This window comes from Chenopodium quinoa, unplaced genomic scaffold, assembly GCF_001683475.1.
Source record: "Chenopodium quinoa cultivar QQ74 unplaced genomic scaffold, ASM168347v1, whole genome shotgun sequence".
Lineage (NCBI taxonomy): Eukaryota > Viridiplantae > Streptophyta > Magnoliopsida > Caryophyllales > Amaranthaceae > Chenopodium > Chenopodium quinoa.
In genome coordinates, this window is record NW_018744062.1 from 945,089 (window position 1) to 955,899 (window position 10,811).

Genomic DNA, 10,811 nt, shown 5'->3' on the forward strand with positions numbered 1-10,811 from the left:
GTTCCAACAGCAAAATTTTGTACACTAACCAGAAAAAATGGCAGCTATCTCACTTCTCAAACTAGCCCGCGTCATTGTGGCCATCTGTATGGTATTGGGAGCCACCTCCCGTGCAATAGAGGCAGCTTTATCATGCAGTGGAGTTAGTGACACTCTGTCACCCTGCATGCCATACCTGAAGGGCAGTGGTCCTACCCAGGCAACTCCATCAGAAAGCTGCTGCGCTGGGGTAAGGTCACTCAAGGCCACAGCCGAACAAACAGGTGAGCATAGGGCCCTCTGTGAGTGTATGAAATCAACTGCAGCTAGCATCAAAGGACTCAACAATGACCTTGCAGCTAAGCTTCCTGCACAGTGTGGGGTTACCATGTCTTACACCTTCAGCCCCAACACTGACTGCACCAAAGTGTATGTTTCATGTCTCTTAAACTCGAAGATTTCTTAAAATTCTTTGCTTGATTAGCTGTACAAGACATCTAATTTATTTTGTTCTCTTATGTTAATGCAGAACGGGTTAGAGCTACAGGGAAGATGGAAAAAGTTTCACTAATAAAGTTCGTGGATGAGACTCTACCTAAGAGTCTCCTTGTTTCATTGTAGTGAAGTTTATATTTCTCTGTACTGGAGTTTGATGTCCTAGAAAACTTATTCTAACAATAAATTGCAGTTTGATGGAATCAAAATGATAAATTGACAACTTCACACAAATAAACCTTCTAAATCCCTGGCTGATGTAATTGTTCCACTTTACAAATAATGTAATGAGATTTTAGCCTTAAAAAACGGATTTCTTCAACTCTAAACTACGCATCATGTTATCAAGACCAAATAAGCATATCATAGTCCTCTTCAACTAACAAAGAGGCAAAGAGTGTAAATACAATCTCAAAATTGGCCCCAATTATTGTCCATAAAGACTCCAAATGGTGACACAAATATAAATACACACATGAATATTAGAAAATTTTCTTCAAATTATATACACTAGCAATGCTACTGCAACTGCAGCTTATACAGACAAGGCTGTGTAACAGAGTTTTTCTAGACTTTCATACATCGAGTTTATTTTCCTATAGATGTGAAGATAAAGGAATATTCCTATAAGGACTACAACAGTCTCTAATTGTTTAACTCGAAAATTGGATCACACTCTATAAACTAGTACTTACAGCATGGGACTATAGTCAGTATATAATGCAATCATACCAGTACACATAATTACTTATACCAGAGAGCAGAAATCAGATGTTGAATGTATGCACGTTTATCCAATGATAAACAATCAGCTGATGCTGCTTCTATGGCATAGGAATTGAATTCATCTGCCAAAACACATTAATAAGACAATGAGGGGAAATGGTTCACATTGCTAAGCAGATGACAAAAAACTGACTACACTATAACTTTACCATTTAACTCCATAGCAGTTCATATATCAATGCACATCTTATCTTGTGCCCATAAATATTTGTTTATTCATAATCGTATTATAATATGCTGAGAATAACCTAAACCCTCTTGTTGTATTCACATATGCAAGGAGAAGGAAAATAAGGAAGTTGCTTATGATAAATGGAGAAGATTTCAGGAGTTTGTTGTGTGTGAGGGGAGGAGATTGCATAATTAGTTATGCTTTTTGCTAGAAGAATCGGTAGTAGCACTAATGCACTATTAGAAGTGGTTTAGTCTGTAATAAGGTATTCAGAAAGATAGTGAGGAAATACTTTGGGAGAGACTTGAGGATTCTTTGGGAGACTTCCTACCTCTTGGAGTAGGGAATTGTGTTGATTGGATTATCCTGATTTGATCAATACTACTATCAGTTGCCTTAATTGTGTGCTTTAATTTGATTCAGTGCCTAATCTATCTGATTCACAGCATAATGAACTACTATTAACTAACTGAGGAAGAATAGCTGGCGATGGCATTTAAAAAAAAAAAAAGAAGAAGCAAGCCTGGGACTCAACATTAGACACACAAGGATATTATTAGTGCATGACTTCATGATCTTACCGAAAACAAACAACTTCCGAAGCAGCCTAAACTCCATCAAAGTATTCATCAATAAGCCTTTCTATATTATCAGCAAGTGCAGGAGGAGCCCTCAAGCGTTGGTTATCTTCTTTTAGCTCAGCATTTTCCTTTCTTAGGTCTTCTAATATCTTCCTCATAACAGCATTTTCTCTCTTGAGTTTCTCATTCTCCAAAACATACTCTTCCTGTATATTATTGAAATTATCAGTCAGAAGTTTGAAAAGTACCACATTAATTTGCTTTAAATTTACTTTGTTAAAATCATATTTCCAATCTATAACCTACTCCTTCAAAAGATGACAAATAAGATCATAGTACCAATATATAAATCGACAACTTAACAGTAATGACATTAACATTAAGGGATGTCTCTGCACTCTGGTCCTCTTGCAAACCATACGATGAGGAACATTCCGCATAATCTTCAGTCATCACTGACACATCCATTGACTGCCTAGAATCCTGTGGTAAGTCTTGATTATCATGCTTGCTTCTTTCTGTACCTTCGTCAGGCTTCTTATCCAATATAGCATGTCGGCTTAAACTCTGTTTAGCAAACAAATAAAAGATTACAATTTAGCAACAAAAGTCATTTCAGTAGAGCTAAAAACCTAACATCACAATTGTCCACCAGCTGCTAAAATTCAGATTTTCTCTACAATTCTCATAATCATGCACATGGATATTTGTGCATGCTTAACAACCTTAGGTGGGAGACCAACTGCCGAAGATGTTGTGGCTCTTGTTCTAGTTGACATAACCTCTTCTCTCTCAAATCCTTCTGATGATATTCCTGATATTCCAGAATTCTCTGGAATATCAGCTCGCTGATCATGCTTAGGTGGGAGCCCAATAGGCGCAGATGTTGTGGCTCTTGTTCTAGTTGACAGAACCTCTTCTCTCTCGCATTCTTCTGATGTTATTTCTGATATTCCAGAACACTCTGGAAAATCAGCTCGTTGATCATGCTTGCCTCTTGCAACCCCTCCCTCTGGTTTCTCATTTAACAAAGTCTTCTGGCTTAAACACTGCAGGTAAATTGACAAAAGAATCAAATTTCAGCCCAAAATGTATCATAAATTGAAATAAGTTTAATCCCACCCTGCCAGTATTGATCAGTAACATTATACATAGTAGTATGTTTTCTTTATTCATACACATAAGCAGATGATATCCCTGAAAAATGTGTCTTTGCATGCCAATCAAATTCCACTCTAAGTTGCAGGCTAGTTTCATCATGTCTAACCTTTGATGGGACTTCTTTTGTCTTAGATGTTGTGATGTTTGTCCTAGTTGAGAGAATCTTTTCTCCTCCCGCAGCTTCTTCAGTAAGTAGCTCTCGTATGTAATCATTATTCATCTCAGTTGCTGTTGGTTGCAGCTTCAATATTACCTGAAGGTACAATGTTAACAGTCTTAACACCAATGTGCCGTTGGAAGTAAAATACTAGTTCATGGAAGATTGAAACTTCTAAATAGTAGATATATAACAACTAGCAATGGCATAAAGCCAATAGAATTTCCTCACCTGATTCTCTTCAACCTCATTGAACTTGGAAGTGAACCAATGCCTTGGGCTGTTACACCTACTACTTTCCCAACGGCAAGCTCGAGGGAAGTCCACCGAGCAACTAATCAGAATTGGACGCCCAATGTCTATATGTTCGTAGGACCAAATCTGCTTACATGAGAAAGTTGAAGATCAAATCCTCATTAGAACCAGAAAGTCTATGTGTTTGACATGTAAAATGCAACTGCAAGTCAGATACTTGAAACATGGACAATTCCAGTAGTTTGTAAAGCATATGATAATGTGTATTATTAAAGGTTAACGGTAACATCACTAAAAGCATATGAATTCAAGCCGGCTATCCAGCATAAAGATGACAAAAACTTACTTGGAGAAGAATAAGGCAACCTTCAATACTTTTTATTTGTTCCTCTTTCCTTCTAGATAACCAGTTGAATAGGTCCTCAACAACAGCCCTACCCCAAGCATACTTGGACACTCCCTCAAGGTCTTTAAGAAAGGACAGATAGCGCGAGTCTAGTTTAGCATTTGAACTTGGGAAAAGAATCATCCCAAACATAAATAGCAAGAAATTCCTTACAAAATCTTCACTGGCATCATCACCAAGGGATTGTAACCTTCCCTCAATTGCAGACATACTGATTTTTCGATTAATTATGGTAGCTCCATACTCCCTTTCCATTTCAGATAATGGATCTTCTTCACTCAAACTTACAGGATTACCAACAGTACGCAACCCCAAGATCAATGCAGCATCCATATCAGTAATGGTAAGCTCCTTATCATGAAGTACAAATGCCCTTTTCTCACTGTCCCAACGCTCCATCCATTCAACTAACAGATTTTTTCGGAGGGTATGATGAGGAACGCGTAGCAAATTCCCAAACCCAACTTTTTCAATAGCAGTTCTCTGATCATGTGTTAACTGTTCCACTTTCTTTACAAATGAGGACATCGAAAATTTGGTGGTAAAGTTCCCAGCCTGCCAACAATAATAAGAAGGGGCTTCATCTTGTTAAAAACATACAAAAAAAAAAAAAAAAAATTCAACACATCAAAAATCTCTAGTTCTCAATCTATCTCAATACTTAAAACTACACATTTCCTCCTATAATATAACTAAGACTAGTTTAACAAAGCCGTACACTCAAATTATTTGTTCCAAGCTTCTAGGAGTTCTTCCTTTTTCTTAACAAAACCCACAAATCCTTAAGAATAAAACCTTTTTATTTTTTTTCTTTGTCATACATCCTTTGATCTTCAAACCATTGAACAGAGAACAGACTCACCCTTCACACATTACGCGATTTTCATCATACACCCGGGTGTAATTTTAATTCGAAACATCATTCACATACTCATATTCCATTTAAATTTAAGGAAAAGGCAACAAATCACATTTTTTTAAACACCTTCCCCTTTCAATAACCTTTCTTAGTACCTAATAACTTTGTTTTTTAACCAAAAAGAAAAAATCTTTTGGATTTTACTCATTCTGACATCACATTGTTACATGAGCTCTACATTTCAGCAAATTATTTTTTTAAAAAAAAAATTAAGTAACATTCAAGACAAACTACTACTCAGGTGAAAGTTCATAGGCCGCTTTGGGCCCGTGTTCAAATCCCGTCTACATCATTACCCTTTATCCGAATTCAAAGTACATAAACCAATTTCTAAACAGGATACACCCGAAACAACAAAACAAATTACATTACTGAATTGCAATGCAAGAGTAAATTAATAACATATTCAGAATTATAAAAAAAGGAAGAATTGATGTACCGGATTACGGGTTTCGTCGGATTGAGGAAGAATGGAGGAAGATCTTCTGGTACTTATTCTGTTAGAGTCAAAATCGAGAGAACTGTGAATAGAAACCGCCATTGTTGATCTCCTTGTGCTGCGTCTCATGATTGCGAAGATGAATTGTTCTGAAAATGGAGGAGAGAGAAAATGTTGTGAAGATGAAAGAGGAGAGAGAATGAGGGAGAGGAAGAAGAAGAGTTAAGCTTGCGAGGGAAGCTTTGAGTGTGAGTATGTGAGTGAAGGTAAAGAGGCGTCAAACGTTTTTAAAAAATAAATTTTAAAAAATAAATTATTATTGGGGAAATAAAATAAATAAATGGTTAAAGCGGGAAATGCATAATTTACTTGGGAGAATTATTTTGAATTTAATGTCTTAAATAAGTGGTTATCATTGTGTTAAGATTCTTAATAATGATTCATTGAACAATATATCAACAAGCAATACTTTGATTGAAATACATGTTATGATGTCAATTGTCAATGCATAATTTTGACTATTACATAGTAATATTTATAACGATCCCGTTAACGGACGCCCCGAAACGTTAGTTAATGTATAAATATTTATATATAACTTATCAATTTATTAATTATTACTCATTTAATGTGATTATATGTCCATAAAATAATGTAGCAGAATCAATTTTCAATAGATTAACATTTAATGCTATTTTTCATTTAAGATATTCAATTCTCCATGCTCTCATATATTTCCCATGAGTAATACAACGATACAAGAGTAGTATTATACTCCGTACTGTAGTTAAGAGTTTACTTTTTTTTTTCTTTCATATCATTTTTTTGTTGTTGTGAAGAAACGCTTCATATCTACTGTAAAATGTAGTTATTTTTTCCATTATATTGATTCTTACTGATAAAGAATATCCATAGAATATTCTCATCTTAGGTTTAGGATATATTTTGTATTAGATTATCTTTGATATCTATACATATCTTATGTTACCTAATATGATTAGGTTTCTCATTGTAACCCTATAAATATTGATCAATGGAAATCAAGGAGTTTACATTATCTAACATGGTATCGGAGCCAGCGTGACACAAAGGTCACGGGTTCGAATCTCATCCGCCCCTCCTTCAAAGTGGAATTAATTCGCACCAGGTATGAGTGGGCCTGTGTTGCATCCACATTCAACCATCAGCTTTCATGTGAGGGGGAGTGATAGAGTATAAAACATATTCCTGGGCCTCAACCATCAGCTTAAGCTTTTGGTTGAGTTGGTCCTTTAACATGGTATCACAGCTTAGGTGAGATCTTGGGATCATATACAAAAATTCTCACCTTGATATACAATAATTAACATGATATACACAGATTTTTTATGCTTCCGCAAACACACACACACATATAATTTTTTTTTTCTTTTCTCAAAGTTTTTTTTTTAGAATCTTTATATAGTCTTGCGCCTCCCACCGATAGTAGCAACCGCAAAAGCCGCCTCCATCATTGGTGGCAATCGCATACACTACCGCCTCCCACTACTGGCAGTACCAATTTTTGCCAACCTACTCCATGAGTGAATTCTCATTGTAACCCTATAAATATTGATCAATGAAAATCACTCTGATCAAGGAGTTTACATTATCTGACACTTACTCCAAAAAAAATATGGTTATAAGTCACGCCTGATGATTTTACCATCTTGTTTTTTGGTTCAATCTTTTCGAATGCTAAAACCATGGAGGCGTGCATAATTTTGGTAGAATACCCATGCTTCTTCTTTACTAAGAAAAGTTTGACCCACAAATGGCTCAAGCCATAAGTTCGATTGATCATGATTTTCTTCTTCATATGATGGAGGTTCATTCAAATCAAACATTTTTTATTTTCTGTTTTTGTTTTTGACGATTTGTATTTGATGGAGGTTCATATGATACCCATGAAATATCAATTTTTCATGTTTCTGTTTTTGACGATTGGAAGAAAAGTGATACACATGTAAAATAATTGTCTTTTTTATCTTCCATGAATTAAGGAGAGTTATGGCAGTAATTAATTTTTGTTTGCATTCGCATTTCACATAGTACTCAGAGTAATTTTTTTTTTGGGACAATAAGAAATATTTAATACAATAGTAATAAATGGGAGAAAGACAATGCATCAAATATTGCTCTTATCTAGCGCCCCCGGGGCGCCAATTAGCTTTTGCCTATTTATAATTATATATTTATAAGAAGTATTTTAATATAATAAGTACATAAACACTAATCTAGAAATATTTACATGGCAATATATATTTATTATGTATTCATAATATATATATATATATATATATATATATATATATATATATATAGTAATCAAAATAAGCATATATATAGTGCAAAAGTTAAAGTGTTGCAATTATTATGAAACGAATGGAGTATTCATTACACCATTCATTTCAAGATAAATGAATGGTACGGAGTATTTAGTGCATCAATTTGATTTTGAAACCATATTATCTACATAGGAAAAATGCTTCAAAAAAATCTATATACGAAAATACTTTTATACTTTAGTAGTATTTAAAAACATAAATCGAAGTTGGCACATGTCATCCTTCTCTTTCACCTTTCTTTACAATCATTAATTTTCTTTAACCCATTGTCTTGTACGTGTTTTCAATGAAATTCTCTTCATCTCCTCATTTATTTCTCAATAACTCTTTCTACTTATTTTGTAATCTTCATTTGACATTTGCTACCACCTAAAACGTCTCGCTTCAGATTTGCTATCGTTTTCTTAAAAAAAAATTTACGTTGCTACCACCTGAATTCGAGTTTGTTATAAATCACTATCACTTAACGAAATCCGTTAGGATTTCCGTTAAGTTTATTTAAAAAAATAAAAATAAATAGAAAAAAACAGCCACCCCACTGCCACCCCTCCCCCCCTGCCGGCGGCCGGCGCCAAAAGATTCGGTCGGCGACCTCACCCCCCTCCCTTTCCCCACCCACGAAGCCCCTTTTCCTCACCCATGAATCCAACCCCACAACCCACGAAGCCAACCCCCACCGAAATCAGCCCCCTTCCCCGTTACCCCACCGGAATCGAACCCCTACCCTTCCTACACCCAAAAACCAACACCCCTAACCCGAAACCACTAGCCCGAAACCACCCAAACGGGTGTTAGGGTTTCGCTTGTGGCTGATTGGGGGTGTTGCGAATTGAGGTGGCTGCGAATTGAGGAGGCTGCAAAATTGGTGGCGGAGTTGGTGTTGCGGGTGGGTGCGAATTGAGGGTTTGCGAAATTGGTGGCTGAGTTGGTGGCTGCGAATTGAGGAGGCTGCAAAATTGGTGGCGGAGTTGGTGTTGCGGGTGGGTGCGAATTGGTGGGTGCGAATTGAGGGTTTGCGAAATTGGTGGCTGAGTTGGTGGCTGCGAATTGGTGGCTGATTTGGTGGATGGAACAGTGAGGGGGGTTGAATTCGGTGGGGGTTGTCTTCGGTGGGTGGGGGAAAGGGAGGTGGGGGTTGGCTTCGTGGTGGGAGAAAGGGAGGGGGGTTAGCTTCGTGGGTGGGGGAAAGGGAGGGGTCGCCGACGCCAGCCGTAGTTTTGGGCGCCGGCCGCCGACAGGAGGGAGGGGGAGGGGTGGCAGTTGAGGGGTGGGGGTGGTAGTGGGGTGGCTAGACGGTGGTATGACCCCACTGACGGAAAGGGAGGGGGGTTAGCTTCGTGGTGGGGGAAAGGGAGGGGGGTTAGCTTCGTGGGTGGGGGAAAGGGAGGGGGAGGGGTCGCCGACGCCAGCCGTAGTTTTGGGCGCCGGCCGCCGACAGGAGGGAAGGGGGTGGCAGTTGAGGGGTGGGGATGGTAGTGGGGTGGCTAGACAGTGGTATGACCCCACTGACGGAAATTGTAACGGTATAAGAAATGGGGTAGTAATTTCTAACAAACTCTGTTTAGGGTGGTAGCAAAGTAAAAAAAAAAAAAAAAAAATTAAAACGGTAGCAAATTTGAAGCTAGGTGTTTTAGGTGGTAGCAAATGTCAAATTTTCCTTATTTTAATCAACTGATTAAATTTCTTAAACCTTTTCCTCCTCTCTTTCCATCTTTCATTTCAATTTATTCACATATACATTCATCATTCAATTCATTGACCCTTATCTTCCCTCTCATCTAATACAAATACAAATACAACAATGAAGACGATGATTGAAAATGAAAATATTGAGGCGACAAAAAAGGAAGACTTGAAAAAATGAAGAGTTTCGTATAAGAATACTATGGAAATTTCGTACGATGATATTGGTTGCATGTCATATGGTTTTATTTTCAAGATATAAAGCGCACTATAAGAGAAATATATTGATAAAGAAGATTTTCATAACTTCATATTTGATGTAAAAATGTAAAATTATAATAAGTGTTTGGTATTTAGTTTTTTTTTTTTTTAATACAAATTGTTGATTAACGATCACATAAATAGAGATTTAATTTTACAATTTAAAGCCATTTTTCAACAATTATTACTACTTATTCATAAAATGTAATTAATGTCAAAAGATGATGATCTGAATTCATTCAAGTGATTTGTAGGGTTTTAAATAAAACTAATACGGAGTATATTAAGTTATTAACCGCACCCGTGCATAGAACGGGTCCAAAAACTAGTTTGCATACAACACTTTAACCAAATATCTGCGTTTTATATATTTGAACAAACATAGCCACATGGGTTACGAGTTAGAATAGTCTTGATATATAGTTTTTCGATATCAAATTTTTATAATTTTTAATTATATCTTTGATAATTATATAATTACTCAAAATATTCACACCAGTAAATGTGTCGGTCTAACTAGTTAAGATTAAGATCAAAATATGTACTTCTATCACTTTAATCTTTACAATTAGATCATTTTTTCCTCACAAATTAATTCCAAATGCAAAGATTAAAAAAGTGACATACAATTGGAATAAATTTCAATGAAAATAAGGAAAGTAAGGGTTTGTTTGGCATTGCTGTGGTTTTCTGTTTTTTGGTTTTTTGTTTTCTAAAAGTATATGATATGAGTCTCATAATGAATCAGAAATTATATAAACTTATTAAAATTATGATAATTTTAAAAACTGACAACAAAAAAGTGGAAACACCTTTTTCTTATTTTCTATTTTTTGTTTTTGGTTTTAAAAAAAACAGAAAACTGAAAACCAAAACTGATGCCAAACAAGCCCTAAGTTTTAAATTTTTTTTTTTATTATTGACATCTCGGAGAAACAAATATGCTGATAAAGAAAATTCTACATTCACAATTTAAATAAATTCTATATATATACATAATGTTACGTATGGGTTTTCAACTTTTCTAGCATCTCCTATTTCCCTATACAACAAGCATTCTTAATCAGCTACATATATATATATATATATTTTTTTTTTTTTGAAGATAGCTACATATATATATATATATATATATATATATATATATATAT

At 35.7% G+C, this 10,811-nt stretch overlaps 2 protein-coding genes across 2 annotated transcripts; one reads left to right on the forward strand and one right to left on the reverse strand.

Moving 5' to 3' along the window:
* On the forward strand, positions 1-804 carry LOC110690816 (non-specific lipid-transfer protein-like). The gene is made up of 2 exons (XM_021867701.1): positions 1-408; positions 509-804. The coding sequence occupies exons 1-2, from the start codon at positions 38-40 to the stop codon at positions 516-518; spliced, it is 381 nt and encodes a 126-aa protein (XP_021723393.1). The 5' UTR covers positions 1-37; the 3' UTR covers positions 519-804.
* A 129-nt stretch (positions 805-933) lies between these two features.
* On the reverse strand, positions 934-5,661 carry LOC110690678 (protein MAINTENANCE OF MERISTEMS-like). The gene is made up of 8 exons (XM_021867534.1): positions 5,351-5,661; positions 3,933-4,547; positions 3,563-3,712; positions 3,281-3,427; positions 2,739-3,062; positions 2,377-2,580; positions 2,014-2,219; positions 934-1,322 (listed from the first exon to the last, which is right to left on the reverse strand). Exons 1-7 carry the CDS (start codon positions 5,477-5,479, stop codon positions 2,040-2,042), a joined length of 1,749 nt encoding a protein of 582 aa, XP_021723226.1. The 5' UTR covers positions 5,480-5,661; the 3' UTR covers positions 934-1,322; positions 2,014-2,039.
* Between the last annotated feature and the right edge of the window lie 5,150 nt (positions 5,662-10,811).